We start from the raw sequence: 22,615 nt of genomic DNA on the forward strand, positions 1-22,615 counted from the left end.
CATCTTATTCTTAAAGACCAGTCTGGGATTGAATTCCCAGCTGTACTCAGAAATTCATTTTCTTCCACTGGCCCCTCTGTTCTGCTATCCTGGGTGGAAGTCCTTTGGTGTGTTTTAGTAAGGCTTTACAGGGCTTTTGATCACCTTTGATATGTGGCCTGACCATCTCTTCTTCATCTGGGCAAAAGACAGTGTGTATAGGCTGGTGTGCTGATAGAGAAAGATAGGGAAATGGAAAAAGGGGCTAGAGGGCTAGAGGCAGTTTCAAATATGCAGTCTGTTATACAAGGGAAGGGCAGAATAGTTTAGGTTTCTCAGCTCTATAGAACTTGTTTATTTATTCATTCATCTTCAACCACGTAACTATATGGTTACTGCCTTGCACCAGTGTTCCTCGGGTTGGTACTGGATTCACCACACACCTGACAAGGATAAAGCAGTTGCTGTAAATATTCATTTACAACAAGGAGCAATTTACCTTAGCCAATTCAACTACTGGGAGATGGAAAGAAACTCACGCTGATGCAAGGAGTACAAGTGTAATTCCACACAGATGGTAAACCAAGCTGTGGATCTGGCAGCAACACTATCCTGCTAATAGACTGTGTCTTCAGCCAAAAGGTTTACTTAAATCTTTTTCAGTTGTAAGCATAGAAAATGCATAGTTTCTATACTGTTGAACATCCCTTTCCAAAGCCATAGCCATTAATATGGAGCTGGTTCCCCTTTGCGGCTTTCCCTTTGCGGCAAATCTTCTCTGAAGGCTTTCCACTAGATTTGGAAAGTGGCTGTGGGGATTTGTGCTTATTCAGCCCCAAGAGTATTAGTGAAACTGGAGACTGCTGTTGGGCAAGGTCTGGTTAGCAGTCGGCGTCCCAGTTCATCCCAAAGATATTCAAAGGGGTTGAGCTCTGGGCTCTGTGCAGGCCACTCAAGTTTTTACACAAGAACTTCAGCAAGCCATGTCTTTATGGACCTCACTTTGTGCACAGGGACATTATCATGCTACAACAGGTTTGGGCCCCTTAGTTCCAGTTCAAGAGAAATCTTAATGCTACAGAATACAAAGACATTCCAAACAATTGTGTGATTCCAGCTTTTGTGGCAACAGTTTGAGGAATGCCCACATATGAGTGAGATAATCAAGTGTACACCTACTTTTGGCCATATAGTTTTTGTACATTTTTTTTTCTCAAATGCTTGCTATCTGGTATTACTTAATGAGGGTTAACTGGCTAATAATGACAGGTCTGTTTGAAATACACTATGTGGCCAAAAGTATGTGGACACCTGACCATTATACCCATATGTGCTTGTTGAACAACTCATTCCAGAGTTGATCCCCCATTTCCTGTATGTAACAGCCTCCACTCTTCTGGGAAGGCCTTCCAGGAGATTTTGGAGCGTGGCTGTGGGGATTTGTACATTCAGCCACAAGAACGTTAGTGAGGTTGGGCACTGATGTTGGGCAAAAAGGCCTGACGCGCAGTCAGCATTCCAATTCATTCCAAAGGTGATTAGTGGGGTTGAGGTCAGGATTCTGTGCGAGCCACACGAGTTCTTCCCAACCTTGGCACACCGTGTTTTTATGGACCGTGTTTGTGCACCTGGGCATTGTCATTCTGGAACGTGTTTGGGCCTCTTAGTTCCAGTGAAGGAAATGTTAGTACTAAAGTATACAAAGACATTCTAGACAATTGTGTGCTTCTAACTTTGTGGCAACATTTTGGGGGGAAGCCCACATATGGATGTGATGGTCAGGTGTCCACTTTTGGCCATATAGTGTATAACACATCAAACATAACATATATTACAGGCTGTCCCCAAGCAGAATCACACTTGTTTCAGCCCAGACGATTGTTTGCTTTTTGTAAGACATAAGACCAAACCAGGTTAAGCTGGACCAGCTGAAAATAAGTCACCGTATTCAGTAACATGGGCTCAGCTCTGCTTTGTTATGCATATTACTTTGTTAACCATATAGACAGCAACACTGATTTGAGCTGTTATGATATGATGGCAGTAATGGTACCAATTTTTATCCATTGCAGGAATCTCCATATGTGATGTTGAAGAAGAATCATGAAAAGCTTGTAGGAAATGATAAGTATGAAGGCTACTGTGTGGAGCTGGCAGCAGAAATAGCCAAGCATGTGGGATACCAGTACAAACTCAAGATTGTTGCCGATGGAAAGTATGGAGCCCGGGATCCAGAGACAAAGATGTGGAATGGGATGGTTGGGGAACTGGTTTACGGAGTAAGTAATTTTTTTTTTATTTCTTTTGCCTATATTTACCTCCCTTTTATTGTTAAAAAAACATTTAACTTATTTTATTTCGCATTATTCATCACTGCCATTAAATAATTCATATTCAGCAACATAATTATTAACGTGTTTAGAAGACCATTACACATCTGTAATGGCCAGGATCATTTTATGGAATGGCCAATAAACTCTTTGTTTATTTCTTCAATAACATTGACTCTGTTGAATGCACTCCCTTTAGAAGTGTTTTGAAGGAGTGAGCTGGAGGAAAGGTTAGAGAAGGTCTTTACATTCTCAGAAAAACAGCCTCACAGCCTACATTTTCTTTGATTATATTTTCTGCATCAGTGTGTGCCTTTATAAAATTTGAGGCTCATAAGAAATGGATTTAGAATAAAGGACACATTTTTTTCATTAAGGCTCCATTTTGCATTGAAGGGGTACATCTGTCACTGTTTGTCAGAAAGGCCTATTTTTTAGTCTAGGTATCAGGGATTGAAAGGCTCCTTTCAAGCATTTGCAGCTGAAATGATATAATTATTACATTAAATAAAAATAATGATTATAAAATGGCTGAGCCACATTTTAAGCCTTTGTAAAATCCTTGAAATACCTGTGACCACATCACAGTAGTTGAATTCTGTAATAATGCAACAGGTATTAAATCAATAAAGACTATTACATGACAGCCATTGTTGTGTCCATATAATGCCTAAACTTTGTCTGTTATACTGCTTAGCATCCAAAGCTTAATATTAACAGACTACATTGCATGGCAGTAGAATTGTTTGTTGTGAATATTCTTAATTATAAATGTAATTATTTATTGAAGACTCTATTTTATTACGTTGTTTTTGTCACCGTTTCCTAAAAGCAATAAGCCACTTTACATCATGCTTAACAGTTTACACATCCTTGTCCATGATAAAATCACTGTAATGCACACCCTCTCATTTTTTCTGTGAAAAAAAACTCTATTTACTCCTGAATATGATTTTCTCATAATATTCCGGGTATTTTTATTGCAATTCAGGATCATCTTATATTAAGCTACTGAACTTTCTTGTTTTATTACTTCAGAAAGCCGATGTTGCAGTGGCACCACTGACTATCACATTGGTGAGAGAGGAAGTCATTGACTTCTCCAAGCCCTTCATGAGCCTGGGCATTTCAATTATGATCAAGAAGCCCACAAAGTCCAAACCAGGAGTCTTCTCTTTTCTTGACCCACTGGCCTATGAGATTTGGATGTGTATCGTGTTTGCCTACATTGGCGTAAGTGTGGTACTCTTTCTGGTCAGCCGCTTCAGCCCATATGAGTGGCATGCTGAGGACTGTGAGGAAAGAGGAGAGGCCAATACCAACCAGGCTGGATCCTTGTCAGGCCAAAATGCACAGAATCAGGCCCAACAGAACCAGGAGCAGACCAACGAATTTGGCATCTTCAACAGCCTCTGGTTCTCACTAGGAGCTTTCATGCAGCAAGGATGTGACATCTCACCCAGGTATGAGGTTTCTGGTAATTACCTACTAGGCTAGTCTGTGTGCATTTGATTGATAGTAAAGTGTGCATGGACTAAGAGAATGCATCTAAAATCATATGATGCTTTGCTGATATTGGGCCCTTATTCGTCAATGTTTGAGTAAAATTGTGTGTAAATATTTGCGTATGCCAAACCGAACTAAACTAACACTAGCAATGATTTTCTTTGTATTCACATGTGTATGTTGATAAATGGCAATCACCCTTAAATTACTGGGCACGTGCAAGGCACAGCTGATTTGTGCTTGGTGACCCCCACAAAGCTCCATTAAAGGCCAAGTTTGCGCAGCGGAAAGCACAAAATGGCCAAGAATTTCTCTGAGGCAGAAGTTGACTTTTTGATACCTACTAGAGCAAAAAGATATTATTTAGCAGCATATCCAGCAACAGAAAAGTCACAGCAACAGAAAAGGCCAAAAATGGAGAGATTTGTGTGAACTTCCAATGGGTAAGATGTAAGGCTTATTTTCTTTATAGTACTGGTAGTCTTGGAGATGCAGCCTATAATGAGTTTACCAGGGCCATGCTTTGAATTTCAGAGATAAAAGCTGCAGAAGTGTTGTATGAGATACAGGACAGAGCATGGGAGTGTTTCCTGGCCCATAAAGGTCACCAATTAAAAATCTAATTAGAATGGGTAAAATTAGCAACATGAAGTGAATGGCTCTAGAAGAGCAGAGGGAGATGTGGCAGTGGCAGCATGGCTCTGAAAGAGGAATGCCAGGGCCAAAACCCATTAGCCTTTACTAGTAGGGCCTTAAAACATGATCTCTGAAGAACCTCAGTTCTTTGTCAGTGATGCCATATGGGGTGGTGCTATCTAAGGTGGTTTATTATCATTGATCAATGTCTTTTATGGTTAATTACAGATTTCTAATCCACCATGTAGTCCATGACCATGTAGTTTAGCTAGGAATTTCTAAAGTGCCTCATGAACTGAGGATCATTTAATTGCCTGTGGTTAATATTACGCTTGCTTAGTGATATTCTTCAGCAAGTGGCTGTCTGTATCCTGAGTAAGTCATTTGATCAATGTGATATTGATTTCTGTTTTTGCTTGTGTCAGCCTAATTACAAGAGTAATAAATGGTCAGTATGTAATGTGATGACAAAATTGATCATTGCAATTTTGATTTCGTCTCTTTCCTTTCTTACACGCGTCACTCTGTTTCTGCTTCAAGGATTTTGACATTCATATCAGTACATCTTGGCACAAAGGAAAAGTAGCCAATATACGCCTCTCCCCTTGGAGGAATCTCTGAGCTGCAATAAGAATTGATTGTGTTGTCTTGCTATTGGAACTGAAATGTCAGCAGTCGGGAGGGGGTGAAGAGGAATTTAATTACATTGTTTTTTTTTGTTTGTTTGTTTGTTTGTTTTCCCCTGTTGTGACCTATTTGCCAGCAAGTGGAACCAAAAGTTGTGCTGTGGCTAGACACAGTCTGCTGTTGTGACAACATCAACATATCACCACTGTTTAGCAAGAGTACTGAAGTCTTGGATTAGAGATGGGGAGTATGAACTCTCATAGGCTGTGAGGTGAGGGCTACAGTACAGTGGTAACACTTGGTCTGGCATCTGCCCTTGCCAGGTGCTATTTATTCCCTCCAAAAGCACTGTTTACTGTCAGAGATGTGCAAATGTCAGGCCTGTCAGTCATAGCCCCCTCCCCATCAGGCCAAATGCATTCCAGGCTCCCCATTTTTCCTTATCTCCCAACACATATTGTGTCTTCCTTTACCGGAATCTCAGATTGCACTTTCAAACTCAGCATTTTGCGCTTGCAAATCTGCCTTTGTGGTATAGACACTGTCCATTTGCACTGACTACTTTTTATTCCTTTTTAGAGCTTCCTCTGACCAGCATTATGTAATCTTATGCTTCTACTGATTATCATGCTCATCAGCTACATCCCATGCTCTACTACATACCCAGGCGTGCCCTTATCCAATTCCCCCGCCTGTTTTCTAAAACACAAGTAGTCGGTATATCCTTAATGTGTTCTCTTTCACAAAGCTCTCTGCAAGCCATTTCTCGTGTAAAGCCACTGAACCCTGAGATGTCAGTGAAGCATGTCTCCCTCCCATCACATTGCTGTTACGCCCATGATAGCTCTATCTGGGAATTTTTCCATATATACCCACTGTGGTGTATCAAAACCAAAGCACCTGCAAAAGCTGTCAGGCAATGCTGACATTGATGAGCTTTTAATATAAAGGATCTACTTGTTTGTGTGCATGTATTCTGTTTTCTCCTGCAACATCTAACCACAAACAATTTACACTCCTAAGCACTGCACTTGGAAAAATAAATCACTGTTGACACTTACAGTACAGACCTAACAGCCTGCGCAACAATTTTACAGCTCAGCAGTGAAGGTAATTAAGGCATGAATTATGTATTTTCTCACTTAGTCAACTCATAATTCAGGAACTACTCAGAATTTTTCCCCTTATTATTATTCTATTCATAGTTCTTTTAACCATATAGACTATATAGGCTCTAGCCCAGGGTCTGATATCAATAGGTTAAAAGAAATTAAACGGTGGAAGAAAGGACTTGGAGAATACACATGCACATGATTTTTCTTAATTGTCCACATTTCTGAAACTAACAAGCATTTTATTGCTTCATACTTGTCTATTTATTATGTTGTAGTCATTTTTTTATATAGCATACTGTATATACTGTACAATCTTCGTCTTAGCGGGCCTAAAATTTTCCAAACCAAGGGAGGTAAAATTGCTTAAATCAATCCTGATTCTATTACCCTTGAATTTTAGAACTTCTCAGAGTAAATTGCTGTTTGAATTTATTTGCATAGTATAATATTACTACTGTATAAAGAGCAGAGTAAATAGGCTCTGTAACTAATGTAACATGATTAATGTTACAATTTGTAATGTGTCTGACTGGATGTAGATGCTGAAAATTATTTTTATTATTTTTTTTTTGTTTTTTAGATTTAGAACAATGGACCACAATTATGTCACTATTTATCTCCATAAAGCAAATAACAAAATTACTTTTGTGGAAAGTGCACAGAGAAATCAATAAATAATTTAAAAAATCTGACTTTAGAAAATTAGACTAACAACTTATTTAAAAATCAGTAATCTTTTTTTTAATATTAGGCCTATGAATCAAGATCAATCTTCAACTCATCTTTAAGCAAACACATTCTTCAAATTTCAGCCACGGGGTGAATCCCAAAATGCAACCTATTAACTATATATGTTTTAGGGTACAGAATGGAGTTGTGTACCCTACGTATGTACTGTACTATATGTAGTGCAGGCAATCTAAGATACAGCCCTAGAAAAATAAATCAGTGGTAAGAGTGTAACAAGATAAGTGTACATCTTCTCTCAAAAAAATGAACTCGGCTAAGAGTAAAAAGTGCTTGTGGCTACACACATTGTTCACCAGTACACCTACTATTGGTATACAATTACTAACTGATAAAATGCCCAGTGAGTGCAGCTACAAGGTACAGTGGGTGTAATAACCTGGAAGCTCTGTGTCAGTATTGTAAACATATGCATCAAGGTTTTTTCAGTTTATTTTTTTTCTCATTTATTGATAATGTAAGTCATTCAAAATTCAAAACTGTAGTGGGTAGCCATTTACCTAATGTTGGGCTTCATTTATCAAGCTGGAAACAAATTAATGTAATATAAATCATGCACAGGAGCATTTAAACAAGAAATGACATTCATTAAAATCAAGTTAGTTTGGCAAAACCTCTGAGAGATCCTGAGTTTGTGTAAATGTGAAACTCTATTGATCAGATTCAAAGCATATAATTGGCATGACTGCAATTTCCTTTACAGATTACACTGTGAAGTTTAAATAGCTAGTTTTTTCAATTGCACACACAAATTTAGTTTGTGAAACTCAGTCATTTTATAATAATGACTTGAAAGTACGCAATTCAAAACAAATCCATAATTTAAGACAAGCCATTCAATTAGGACAAAAGTAATTATTCACTAGTTTATGTGTGTCTGTGTTAGTCAATGTGCTGCAATGGCTGAGCTGAATTACTGAAAGATTTAACACCACATTTAGGAGACACTCTTTCACATTTAATTGTCATTTTGCCTTTTATAGCTTTCTGTCAGCTTTGCCTTTTATGGCATTTTGTGGGTGTCACTAAATGTAAATCAGCTGCTCCTTGACCACCCTTGATAATGACAGGTGATTGCACTTATCAACATATGCATGTGATTATGAAGAAAATACACTATATTACCAAAAGTATTCGGTCACCCATCCAAATGATCAGAATCAGGTGTCCTAATCACTTGGCCTGGCCACAGGTGTATAAAATCAAGCACTTAGGCATGCAGACTGTTTTTACAAACATTTGTGAAAGAATGGGCCGCTCTCAGGAGCTCAGTGAATTCCAGCGTGAAACTGTCATAGGATGCCACCTGTGCAACAAATCCAGTCGTGAAATTTCCTCGCTCCTAAATATTCCACAGTCAACTGTCAGCTTTATCATAACAAAATGGAAGAGTTTGGTAACAACAGCAACTCAGCCACGAAGTGGTAGTCCACGTAAACTGACGGAGAGGGGTCAGCGGATGCTGAAGCGCATAGTGCAAAGAGGTCGTCGACTTTCTTCACAGTCAATTGCTACAGAGCTCCAAACTTCATGTGACCTTCAGATTAGCCCAAGTACAGTACGCAGAGAGCTTCATGGAATGGGTTTCCATGGCCGAGCAGCTGCATCCAAGCCACACATCACCAAGTGCAATGCAAAGCGTCGGATGCAGTGGTGTAAAGCATGCCGCCACTGGACTCTAGAGCAGTGGAGACGCGTTCTCTGGAGTGACGAATCACGCTTTTCCATCCGGCAATCTGATGGACGAGTCTGGGTTTGGAGGTTGCCAGGAGAACGGTACATTTCGGACTGCATTGTGCCGAGTGTGAAATTTGGTGGAGGAGGAATTATGGTGTGGGGTTGTTTTTCAGGGGTTGGGCTTGGCCCCTTAGTTCCAGTGAAAGGAACTTTGAATGCTTCAGGATACCAAAACATTTTGGACAATTTCATGCTCCCAACCTTGTGGGAACAGTTTGGAGCGGGCCCCTTCCTCTTCCAACATGACTGTGCACCAGTGCACAAAGCAAGGTCCATAAAGACATGGATGACAGAGTCTGGTGTGGATGAACTTGACTGGCCTGCACAGAGTCCTGACCTGAACCCGATAGAACACCTTTGGGATGAATTAGAGCGGAGACTGAGAGCCAGGCCTTCTCGACCAACATCAGTGTTTGATGTGCTTTTGGAAGAATGGTCAAAAATTCCTATAAACACACTCCTCAACCTTGTGGACAGCCTTCCCAGAAGAGTTGAAGCTGTAATAGCTGCAAAAGGTGGACCGACATCATATTGAACCCTATGGGTTAGGAATGGGATGGCACTTAACCCTCCTGTTGTGTTCGTTTCGGCTAACACTCATAGTGTTCCCGGTCATTTTTGACCGGGATCATTTCATTCCATTATAAATCCACAATAATACATATATTATCACCTAATGTTGTATTAGATCTTTTTATCAACTTCAGCTCTTAGAGAACATTACAAGTTTTGAAGTTGTATTTGCTGTGTATGTCCTGCAGGCCACATTTACCTGAGCTCATACCACTCGTTTTTTTAGGGAAAAAACATTACATAGATATTATTTTGACTATAACAAATACTAAGATTAAACCTATTGTACCATTTATCACAGAGTACTTCACTGAAATGTTTACCAAAATCACTTTTTTGAAACCAGTTATATTTTCTAAACTGTGGCACAAAATAACAACTTTTGTGTTCCTGGTCAAAACTGACCGGTATGATTTATTTATTGAAAACAAAAGCCCAAATGAACACAGGGAAAACTTAACTATATTACAAAAGTAATGCTTGAACCATACACTGTATGAACACATTTACAATTTTCTCATGTAGCTCTGAAAAGACAGTGCCATAGTGTCATCCCAATGTTCCTCAGTTTTGTCCTCTCATTAGCATGTTGGGCAATATACTGAGGTCACTGCATGTTCTTTGCAAATATATACACCACATCTGTGGCACACAAAGCTTGTTTTTTTTTATCTCTTGGTGCACACAGTTGGCACCTCTTTCTTTTGCCTCCTCCTTCTCTGGTTGGCGTGGATGTTGCTGCTTTTGCTTGCATGTCTCTCGCCAATGCAGCAGAGGATGGCGTTCGTGGAAGGTCTCGGCACCCTTGAATGAGGGGCTCCACCATGCTTTTTCCAACTTCTTCAAGGAACAGTCTCCTCTTGTAGTTTTTGCCCTCCTTCCAGCCTGGATTGATCTTGTCAGAAAAGTGGGAGGCAACTCAAGCTTGTTTTGTTTTTTGTTTTTTCTTATTGTTCCGACCATGGTCAGTTTTTTTTGGAGCAGCTCCTGACCCAGGGTATAGCTGGTGAAAAAATTATCACAGGTAATGTTGTGTCCTTGTAGCCCTGCTGTCATTTCTAGGACCACCCTCTTCCCCTGATTTTTCTCAGGAATACCATCAGCCGGTTTGCCTGTGTACACTTGCATGTTCCAGGCACAACTTGTCTTCGCATCACATGCTGCCCATATCTTTATACCATACTTAGATGGTTTGTTTGGCATATATTGCTTGAATGGGCACCGTCCCCTAAAACCGACTAGACACTCATCAACAGTGATGTGTGTGTGTATGTTGAGGTGTGGTAAGAGTGTAGAAATGTGCTTGAACTCTGTTTTATACACTAATTGTAGTCTTACCCATTCATTTCCAATGAGCGGTCATTTTTGACCGGGAACATCATGGGTGTATACAAGTTCCATAAAACACACAAATTTTTATAAAAATATTTCAAATTTATTTTATGTGTTCAAATGCCATGTGTGAACAAAGTCATGGAACCTCATGACAAACAGATGAAATTTACTGCACTTTTTTAGAGAGGAAACTTGTAAATCGGTCAGATTTGACCGGAACACAAAAGGAGGGTTAAGTTCATATGTGAGTCAAGGCAGGTGACCGAATACTTTTGGCAATATAGTGTATATATATATGTATATATATATTTTTCATAGGCCAAACCATATATATATATATATACATACATATATATATATATATATATATATATATATATATATATATATATATATATATGGTTTGGCCTATGAAAAATTTACACACATCTGTACTGTATATTCATTTTTTTTACTGAAAGATAACAGTGGTGCTCATTTCAATATGTGGCCATTACACATGGAACCTGGCAACCCTGCTCACAGGAAGAAGAAGTTAATTAACGTGATACTAACCGGAAATGCACTACTTGTTTTTGTTTTTTTTTTGACCGAGCTTTGCTTCAGTAGCCCTACCTAAACACTGCCTTACTGAGCTCCAAAATAAACCCATATTTCTACCATATTTTTGTACAAACCATAGAAATATGCTACTTTTTTTAGCTTTTTTTTAATTGAGCTATTGCTCCCTATATCTCATGCAGACCACACGCTGCAGACAGGGCAGCATATCTCTCTTGTGTCTCCATTTTTTTCCCCTGATTTTTTTTCCTAATTTAGTCTTGGTCAGTTCTTACATGCTAGTCACACTAGTCTACTCTATCATACTGCAGCTACTAACTGGGGAGGGTGAAGGCCATCACATGCTTTCTCCAAGACATGTGAAGACAGCCAACTGCATCTTTTCGAACTGCTGCTCATGCTGTGTCACAGGGCAGCGTAAAACACTAGGAGGAAAGCGCTATCTACCCTCTTCCGCATACATGCCCACGATTGGCTTGTGTTGCTGTGATTGGTAGGGGAGAGAGTATGTCACCCCTCCCACCCAGAGAGCATGGCCAATTGTTCTCTTAGACTCAGATCAAATACTGAGACACAATACGGAAAATGTTAAAACATAGTTAGCGTACTTATTCAGTCACATTATTGATATGGTAAGAAATTACTTCACAATATGCTTTTCATAAAATACAGTATAATTTTGAATACCTACATACATTGGCAATAATTGGCTGTCATTTTTTATTTGTTACTGGACCTGCCTGATTTCTCATTTAAGGAAACGTTTGCACAGTTGTTGTGTATTTAAAAAAAAAAACCTGTGTGTTGTATGTGGAAATTTAGGAAATTTAGTACATTAAAATTTGCTAGAGATCATTGTGTCTGCAGTAAAATTGTTTTAGGGCAATTTGGTGATAACAAAAAAGTAACATTTCATTGGAATCTAATATGTTGCATTTTTTTTTAACACAAAATGCCTTTCAACCATACTTTTTTGAAGTATAATTTTAACTTAGAATTAATGCATGTTCTCCAACATACTTTGTATGGTATAGTTCTATCATAAAATAAGTAAGTAAATATGTAATTTTATAAAGTACATTAAAAATGTCAAATTAGAATACCCATACTGAAGTACACTTTTCCAAAGTATAGGTAAATATATATTAAGTAGGTAAAAAGAAAAATAAATTACTTGAAACTATATACTTGAAGCATTTTGCATGTAATTCAAGTAGACTATTATCATTATTAAAGTATACCATTTTTTCACAAGGGATAAGAGAAGATAGAAAGCTTGTTGGAAATCTCCACCAGGATCTGGTTCAGGAGTTGAATAAAAATTAATTCTTTTTCTGGCAGCCATTTTCACTGTTTTCCAGTATTTCCAGGGCATAGTGGTAGTGTTAACATTAAAAATACAAAAATCAAACAAAAAAAACCTTCAGAAAAGACCTACTTCCGTCTTAAATCGGAATATGAAAATAGACTCATATTTTGAGCAATAAACAGATACAGATACAGATAAAAGCAGTGTGTTACACCCAGCTGATTGACTTGGTAGCCATACTTCCCCACACTAGCATTCTTATCACTATATCAAAATATTGCCTTGCCACAGCAGCAGCAGTCAGTTATAGCTAGTTCTCATAGTGGTGTATGTGAGAGAGAGTGTGTATTAGCAGGCCCTGGGATAAGGATTTACATGAGGAGAGTATCAGCAATAGAGCAGACAGCTCAGAAGACCACAATGGGAAGAGCAAACATTTGGTTTTCTCTAGTTTGTAGTGGCTGAGAGCAGCTTAGGGCCCAAACCCCCTCTTCACTGCTGATCAGCAATGCTGCTGCCATGGCAACACAGGAAGACACAGGTATTTCCTCTGGAGTGGCACAGTGTGAGAGCACTGCTGACTGAGTACCATTATCAGCTCCACTGTGTGTGTGTGTGTGTGTGTGTGTGTGTGTGTGTGTGTGTGTGTGTGTGTGCACGCATGTGTGTGTAATAAATTGTACAGCTCTCATGCAAGGGTATAAAGGGACGAATGCTGCATCTAACTTACCATGGAAGTAGGAAGTCTGAGTTCAGACTTATGTCATTTCAATTATGTTGGAATTATTTTCAACTTCTGTGCATTCAAGCTCTAAATTGGGGAAAAAAAACATGTTCCTTTTTTGTTAGCACGAAGCTAGCCAGCTGGGAAAAGTGATATATTTTCCTCCTCAAAATAGTGAACTGTATATTCAATATTATAGACCTAAATGCTTATACTGTGTGTCTGTATAATGATTTATCTAAAGCAAATACTTGTATATACAGCATAATATTTAAAGGTAGGAGGTGCTACTTTCTTTACTGCTGATACTATGTGCAGCCATGTTGAATTGATGCCACTCGATGAATTCAGATTTGAGGAGACCATCACAAGTTCCTGAGAAGAAATTACTGAGTTTTTTTTTTCCCTAGTCACAGGTTGGAAATTGAGTTTCAACCTTTAGTCATTTTTTTTTTTAGAGTATTGACTAGCATAACTAATGTGGTCCTTATGTATTAGAGATACAGTGTGGGTGGATGCAGGCAAGACCGATATATGGAAATGTGTATTAGAGTCACTTAAGAATTAGGTGAGAATATAGCAGTTAACAGAATACAGCAGGGAGGTTAATGGATTTGTGATTATGATTGTAGCTGTGATAAGATTATGATTATTATACACTACATGGGATAATTTCTGTTTCAGTATATTATTCAGTATAATATTTCATGTTAATGTTTAGTGTCCTTGGGACAAATTGAAGAAGAGAAATTTCATTTTTAAGAACAATACGTTCAGTATTTTGGCCCGTTATATTGTGCATATCTTTTATGACTCTGCCAGATGTTATGCACTGCGGTTTGTCACAGAGAGGTTCCTGTCACAGCTTCTTTTTTGGATTTCTGTAGCACAAACGTACACCCACACTTTGGATGTTTTTTTTTTCACCTTTACAACAGAGGTCTGAAACATTGTGTAAAAATTAACACACCATCAAAGTCTGGTAGCTTCACTATGGGAGTCTATAACCCAGACTCACATTTGCATAATGGATTTGTTTTTAAACAGTGGAAATATGTAACACCTGTTAGTATGGGCCAGAATTTAGACTGAAATTTTGTAGCACGTGAACAAAAATGAGATTGATGTCATTGTAAGCACTTTTCCATAAACTCTGTTCAGGCAAAATTGTCTTTCAGACTGGGCTGAAAGATTTGCTCATTCATGATATTCCACATGTCTGCTGCTCACTAACCCAGAGAATGAGAATGTAACGCCTGCTGAGTATGACTACTATCCACTATAGTTTGAGTTATAATAAGTTTATAAATTACTGTTGCATATGGCAAAGCGTATAGGATGGAAAAATCACATATCTTCGATTAACAGAAATGCATTGTGTTCTGTGTAGCTTACATGCAAATGTGTTCAGTGGTGTTTTAACATGTGATTTTAAGAAGTATTTGTCAAACACACAAAAGCTTTCATTTGTGTTTTTTAAACACTGGATATGGGTCATCATCATTCATTTCGTTCATCATTTGTTTTATTTACCAGTTTTATTTCTAACACTTAAATAGTACAGCTATGTTCCAAATTATCTTTGCCTGTTTTTGTGGTCACTTGGCTAATTGCACTCAACTTTTTTTTTAATCTACTTATTTATTGCCCATATGAAATTATTGTTTTCATGTGAGTGGGTTTTAATCCTGTAATGTTATATTAATATGTTAAGAATAATTTTTTTCAAGCTTTTAAAATTGTATTTGAAGAAGAGATTTTAATTCTGTTTTACGCAAATATCATTTTATCTTGATTTTATGTATCATTATCAACTGGTGGCAAGTGCGGTCTTTGCGGTGTAGAACACATCAGTGGCTAAAGATGGCATTAAATTAAATTAAATTAAGCACCACATATTTTTGTTTTAATTCAAAATCTGCTTTTCAGGGCATTAAATGCAACTCTGAGTCATTCTCTGTCTGCTGCTCTTAGCTCAGCTCCATATCATATTCATCGCCCCTGGAAATCATCAGCTTATTGAGAAAAGACAGACATATAAGTAGACTACTGTCAACATTGCAGAGGTGTAGACACTCACTTGACACTCACTTGATACCTACTCTGATTCATATTTCCTTCCACAGGCAACAGTTGAGCATGTTTACACTCACACAGCATCAGAGTTCATTAATTGAATATTCCTATCTTATTTATAATTATAACAGCAGATGTTTATTTGATCTGTTACATTACTTATTATATTAAACTAATAGCTGACAATGAATCCATATACATATATTAGGAACACCTGTACACTTGCACATTTATGCAGTTATCTAATCAGCCAAGCATGTGGCAGCAGCACATTGCAAAAAAAAATCATGCAGATACAGGTCAAGAGGTTCAGTTAATGTTCACGTCAAACGTCAGAATGAAGAAAATGTGTGATCTCTGTGACTTTAACTGTGGCATGGTTGTTGGTACGGGTATCAAGTGAGTGTTTGAGTATTTCAGAAACTGAAGATCTCCTGGGACTTTCACACACAACAGTCTCTAGAGTTGACAGAGAATGGTGCAAAAAAACAAAAAACATTGAGTGAGCGACAGTTCTGTGGGTGGAGACGCCTTGTTGATAAGAGAGGTCAGAGGAAAAGATTGGTTCAAGCTGCCAGGAAGCATATAGTAACTCAAATAATCACTCTTTACAACCGTGGTGAGCAGAAAAGCATCTCAGCATGCACAAAACATCGAACCTTGAGGTGGATGGGCTACAACAGCAAAAGACCATGTTAGTGACGTAACCCTGATAAACAAAACGTTACGTTTTTTTTTATGCCCCTGTTCATGGTTTGCGAGCGAAGACATTCATGGCTTTATCTGTTTGGCAAACAGGACAAGGGAATCTAAGGTGCATGAGAGGAAGTTGTTTTGTTGCCCTGCTCCGAAGTCAAACAACATTATTAAGGGTATTAAAGTTAGGATAGGACTACAAATTAGGCTAAAAGGAAACACATATTATGAGATACAACACAATTTATTTTTGTCAACCTTAAAGCTACAGACACCATGTTTTCCCACAGACATTTAAATCATCTAATTAGCCATTGCGATAGTTAGATAGTTAGTATGTGTCTGTTCCTGATTCTTGATACTATTTTCAATCATCGCAAGCCTAATGTATGGTAAAATATGTAATGATTTTTTATGAATTAGAACTACACACACTGTTTACAAAAGTTCAGAAGGAGAATTGGCAGTTGACTGTAATGCTAGCAGTTATCCTCTTCAGTCTGTTGTTACTGGACATATAGTATGCTGTTAGGTGGCAGGTGCCTTTTAGAAGTATCAAACCATTTTTTTTTTTTCCAGGTTAACTTAGAGGTGGCTTGATGAAAATCTAAAGTTAGAGGTTGTGGTGGTTACAGCAAAGACCAAATATACAATAAAACATTCCATGATATTTTCTGATAGGAAAACACTCTGCTGTATTTTACAAAAAACCTTCGAGTGTTGCCCCAGATGGACAAATGCTAAAATTTTAAGTGTTCTGGATTTTACCTTTTCTCTAAGAGTCTAGTGACTTTACAGCAAAGCTATGTGAGCTTAATTAGGGATCCACATTATACTTTAAAACTAAAAAATACTATATAAGCTAATAAAGACCAATAAAACACATACAAAGTACTGATACTCTGAACAGCATGAATTTTTCAGAAATGCATAGGGTGTGCATGTCTTGCTACCTGTGCAGTGCTGAGTTTACACTAATGAGTAAAACAATACATCAAATTAGAATTAGTGCTAAAAGAGAGCATGTGATTTCCATCCCACACACTGACAAACATAGCACACAACAAAGCAAGTGTTTAATTAGATTTAATTAGATTTAAATAGTACTTTATGATATCTAATATCCTGATTATTATGTTCCTGCTAGTTTGTTTTTTTAATGCTGTTTTCAATAAATTTATAAATCTCAGAAGAGCAGCCATACTTCACAGCAGTGCTTCAGGAGCAAAGCCAAAACATGAAAAATGGTCTGTGTGGCACAAATCAGTTATATAAAGGGCCAGGAAAGGAATGATAAAGTAACAGTGGTGGCTTATTGAGGGAAAATGGACGTAGCATGTGTGTACAGAATTTCTCATTTACAAATAGCTGTTGCCTGGGTCTAAATGGAGTCTGCGTCATGCTGTACCACTCCACCTAATACAGGCTCCAGCAGAGAGTAGACAGAGCAGCTGCAGGATCTCCTCAGTATTTTTAAGTTGTTCTCATATATCCATCTGAATGGGATTAGACAATCTCTGCCACAGGTCTGACTGAAAAAGATTTTTGATTGGCAGCCTAATTGTCAGTGTCTTAGGAAGTGTAAAGAGTGTTTCTCTATGTTGCTTTTATATTTCTTTTCACTTTTTTTTTTCTTTGGCCCTTTGAAAGCTGATGTGCATTCAGCAACTTTGATTTCTGCTCCTCCCTTTGTTTTCAACCATGTCATCCTTTCATCACACTCATTTAATCTTTCACTGCTTAAGGGGTTTTTGGTTTGTCATTGTGTTTGCATTTATCAAACACACTCTCCTTTTTCTGCCTGCAACCTTTTGGCTTCCCTTCTGTTTTTGTTACACTTGCCTGCTCCTCTGTGGTTGATAAACCCCGACATTTTGGCAAACAGCCTTACTGTGGACACATACAAAACAAATATTTATGTACAATGCAGATGCACTTGAACAAAACGCTCCCAGGGGATTTAGGCACAAATCAGTGATTTATTTATTTATTTATTTATTTATTTTGCACAAAATGCAATGACAGTGGAAGCTAAGCACTTCTAATTAATCCCAAACAATTAATATGCTTATGTTCATTAAACGTACTGACAACATACTGAAATTAACACTAAGTAATGAGTGGCTGCAGGGTCTCATTGTGAATGGTCTTGTCTAAACTCATTGTTGTGAGGGTTGTGAGTGGTACAGATATAGATCAGAGTGTCAAACATCTCAGACTTATGAGTGATGTTCGTCAGCTGGAATGAGACATAGATACATTGAAAAAAAACTTAATGATGTGGGGCCAGAGTTTAGTTAAGCGTGTAGTGGGGGGTTTTTGAAATTGCACACATTGGTATTCAGAACTCAGACGTAACTACAGACTTAATGCGGGGCGGAGTTTGCCTAAAACGTAGGCCTATCTTAGATACATGTGTGACACTTTACGGGTGGATTTGAAATGAGTAGATGGGAGGCAGGCTCAAAAAGGGGCTCTTTATGGGACAACTCACGAAGGGGCTCTTTATGTTTCTTCACTATTTCTTTCACTTTTCAGTGATTTTATTTCACTATGCACATACAGTGGATATAAAAAGTCTACATGCCCCTGTTAAAATGCCAGGCTTCTGTGATGTAAAAAAATGAGACCAAGATAAATCATTTCAGAATTTTTCCCACCTTTAATGTGACCTATAACCTGTACAACTCAATTGAAAAACAAACTGAAATCTTTTAGGTTGGGCGAGTAAAAATAAAAAAACAAAATAATGTGGTTGCATAAGTGTGCACACCCTTAAACTAGTACTTTGTTGAAGCACCTTTTGATTTTATTACAGCACTCAGTCTTTTTGGGTATGAGTCTATCAGCATGGCACATCTTGACTTGGCAATATTCGCCCACTCTTCATTGCAAAAACGCTCCAAATCTGTCAGATTGCGAGGACATCTGTGGGTATGGTGTTCTTCTGGTGATGTGCAGTGATCTTTTTGCGCCAAACATACTTTTTGGAATTATGGCCAAAAAGTTCAACCTTGGTTTAATCAGACCATAACACATTTTCCCACATGCTTTTGGGAGACTTCAAATGTGTTTTTGCAAAATTTAGCCAGGCTTGGATGTTTTTCTTTGTAAGAAAACGCTTCCGTCTTGCCATCCTACCCCATAGCCCAGACATATGAAGAATACAGGAGATTGTTGTCACATGTACTACACAGCCAGTACTTGCCAGAAATTCCTGCAGCTCCTTCAATGTTGCTGTAGGCCTCTTGGCAGCCTCCCTGACCAGTTTTCTTCTCGCCTTTTCATCAATTTTGGAGGGACGTCCAGTTCTTGGTAATGTCGCTGTTGTGCCACATTTTCTCCACTTGATGATGATGGTCTTCACTGTGTTCCATGGTATATCTAATGCCTTCGAAATTCTTTTGTACCCTTCTCCTGACTGATACCTTTTAATAATCAGATCCCTCTGATGCTGTGGAAGCTCTCTGTGGACCATGGCTTTTGCTGTAAGATGCGACTAAGAAAATGTCAGGAAAAGCCTACTAGAACAGCTGAACTTTATTTGGGGTTAATCAGAGGCACTTTAAATGATGGCAGGTGTGTACTGACTCCTATTTAACATGAGTTTGAATGTGATTGCTTAATTCTGAACACAGCCACATCACGTTATAAGAGAGTGTGCACACTTTTTACTCGCTTCCCCCTAAAAGATTTCAGTTTGTTTTTCAGATGAGTTGTACAGGTTATAGGTCACATTAAAAGTGGGAAAAAGTTCTGAAATGATTTATCTTGGTCTCATTTTTTTTTACATCACCAGAAACCTGGCATTTTAACAGGGGTGTGTAGACTTTTTATATCCACTGTATATACACACATGTGCGCACAACACGGCTCTCTGCTGCTCAGCTCTCTCTCTCGTGGCTCTCGTCTCTCTCCCGTTTATCCTTGCTGCCGCTCACTGAAACTGTGCCGAAGAAATCATCTCTGTCCTACCTGAATTTTCTGAGAAGTGTTTTACCAAATTTGCTGTTCAATGCTAGACTGTCTTGCTAAATCAGACTGATTGAGAATGCTATTTTGTCTTTATATACCATCAGGGCTTCTCCATCAGCAAGAGTAAGGAGTTTCATTTCATCAATCAGCTTAATATTTAACTAATCCCTACCCCTGTAGCTACAAGCCCTGCAGAGCCCTGTCACCACTGATGGTTGACCTCAGCTCAAACATTTGTCTAATACTGTCCTTGTTAAAGCCGACAGGCGTGGTGAAGCCAGGGATGAGAAAGCCTCCACAGTTGAAAAAGGCTTCCCTTAAACTCTTCACTGTTCTCAGTATTTAGCTAGTTCGCTATACTACTGTCAAATTTGTTCAGATTCGGCAGGGGTAAGCTGGGCGTGAATCAGTTAAGCACTTCAACATGCATTACTCTATCTTCCTGTCCTTTCATGGAGACTGAAATGCTAAAATGTGTTTAAAAACAGTTTAAAAGTACGCCTGTTTAAAAAAGTGGTGCTTAAAAGTGGTCTAGACACTATTAAAAAAACGTGTCTCAAACCATTCTCCAATCTGGAAGCTTCAGAGAGCTATACACAGGTGTTGTGAATCTGAATGAGATGCCCAGAAAATTGACTTAACATGTGCATAACTCATCTCTGAATACAAGTAACTTTCCCTAAATAAATATTGATGTTACTTTTGAACTTAAGTCACCCATTTAAGTCATCAACTCTGAATATGGCCCCTAGTGTCTGAAAGATGTTTGCAGTCATTGGGCCATATTTAGAGTTGGTGACTTAAGTTCAGAATATAGAGTGCTTATGCAGGGAGTGTTATCGGTATTCAGAGGAAGCTTATGCAAGTGTTTAAGTTACATTTCTGGGCAGCACATTCAGATTATTGAAATTACTGTCTCTAAGGTTGCTAGGTGTTTCTTGAGTACTCGTCTCAGGACAGGAATTATTTAAGTACTTGCTTTAAGTGTAAAAAATAAATTGAGGGATAGAAAATGAGAAACTGTGGACTAATAAAGCAGATCACTTTTCTGTTATCAATGGCAATATGATATAGCATAAAGCCAAGAGACAATAAAAAAAATTATATGATTATTTACAGTACAAATAAGAAAGATTCAAATAAACATATATAGATAGTCTAAGTAATCATGACTAGCATATCAATTTTCCATCAATTTGTCTTAATTGTCTTAATATGGGATTCACCCACGTGGGTTTCACACACACAAGACTTGATGCAGCCTTTTTTTGCATTAACTATAATTAGCATTTTGTACCAATAGCAGCAGAAAGCCTGAAGGCAGTCACGCTGTACACTAGTTAAACAATAAATGCACTTAATCGTATTTAAAATATACTGAACTCTGTCTAAGTATCTTGTAACTATACTTGCAAATTAATGTATTTAATTAAAATATGTGTGGATGCCTGGGAAACCGTTTACATGGAGAAATTTTTACATTTTCTACTGCACATAAGACTACATGTTTTTCTGGACTAAAATATGCTCACTTGTGTATGTATCTTAATCACAAGTAAAGTTATAGCATTTTAAATTCAGTTCAGTTCAATTTTATTATGTAGCACTTTTAACAATGGCCATTGTCAGAAAGCAGCTTTACAGAAATCCAGTTATAGATTTAGATCCCTAATGAGCAAGCCAGTGGTGACAGTGGCAAGGAAAACAGGAGGAAGAAACCTTGAGATGCATCAGACTCAAAAAGGAACCCATCCTCTTCTGGATGACACTGGATAGTGGGATTATAAATCATTAGTGCTAAACAATTCTAACCTGTCAGACTACAAGCTACTCATGAATTAATGTAGCTAAGCTACAGTCAAACTACCCTTTTGTAAAATACAGCAGTGGCTCGTGACCAGAAACCAAATTAATTCAAGAGGTTATCACACTTGACTTATGCTGCTTATAGGCTGCCATGTAGTAATTTTTTTTCAAAGTAACCCCATAATAGGCAGTTGAGATTCAGCAACATATAGTCTTCCAGCAAAGAGCCTAGCAGCTTGTTTTGAGTGGTTTTTGATGTACATTTATTCAATTGTGTTTGAGGTAATATTATTAACCCATTTGACAGGTTTCAGCAAAATTTCTGGCCTCATCTCAAAACCACACAAAAGAACTAGCCTAAAAAATGTTCATAGTAAAAGGGAGACATTTTTCTTCTTTTTCTTAGCCTTTGTGTGGGAAACAAGCATTTCACACATACTTCTGATCTACGAATGTTATCTACTCCATAATCCCCTACTGCCTCTTCCAATCTATGCAATGTACAGAGCAGTATCATACAATAGAAATTGTTCTTTTTGGAGTTTTGAATAATCACTTGGTGAAGATTAATGTTTGTTGAACAGCTGATATTAAATGAGGGGCTCTGCCCAACCTACCCCTATGGACAAGTTGCCAAAATAGCTAAACTACTAATAAAAAGTAGCCAACTACAATGAAGCTACTTTGTCAACCTTAAGATGACCCAATTTTGCTGTCGCAGGCACACTCGTACATCGCAAAGGGTAATCTTTGGTTGTAAGTTGAGATCAGTGGTCTTAGAACATATAAATGTGACGTTCACCAATGGCCAATTTAGTACAGGTGCGAATAAAGACAGACTATGACGAGAAGTTCTGGCAATGTCAGAATATTTTGATTAAAA

At 38.0% G+C, this 22,615-nt stretch overlaps 1 protein-coding gene across 2 annotated transcripts in view; it reads left to right on the forward strand.

Annotated features, from left to right (window-relative positions):
• Window positions 1–22,615, forward strand: part of gria1a (glutamate receptor, ionotropic, AMPA 1a) — a 96,463-nt gene that overhangs the window by 52,997 nt on the left and 20,851 nt on the right. For both annotated transcript variants that reach the window (XM_053235424.1, XM_026917821.3), the window contains exons 10-11: window positions 2,052–2,258; window positions 3,348–3,772. In XM_053235424.1, coding sequence (XP_053091399.1) covers window positions 2,052–2,258; window positions 3,348–3,772 — 632 coding nt within the window. The remainder of the gene's footprint in view (window positions 1–2,051; window positions 2,259–3,347; window positions 3,773–22,615) is intronic.

The sequence above is a fragment of the Pangasianodon hypophthalmus genome, chromosome 7 (assembly GCF_027358585.1).
Source record: "Pangasianodon hypophthalmus isolate fPanHyp1 chromosome 7, fPanHyp1.pri, whole genome shotgun sequence".
Taxonomy (NCBI): domain Eukaryota; kingdom Metazoa; phylum Chordata; class Actinopteri; order Siluriformes; family Pangasiidae; genus Pangasianodon; species Pangasianodon hypophthalmus.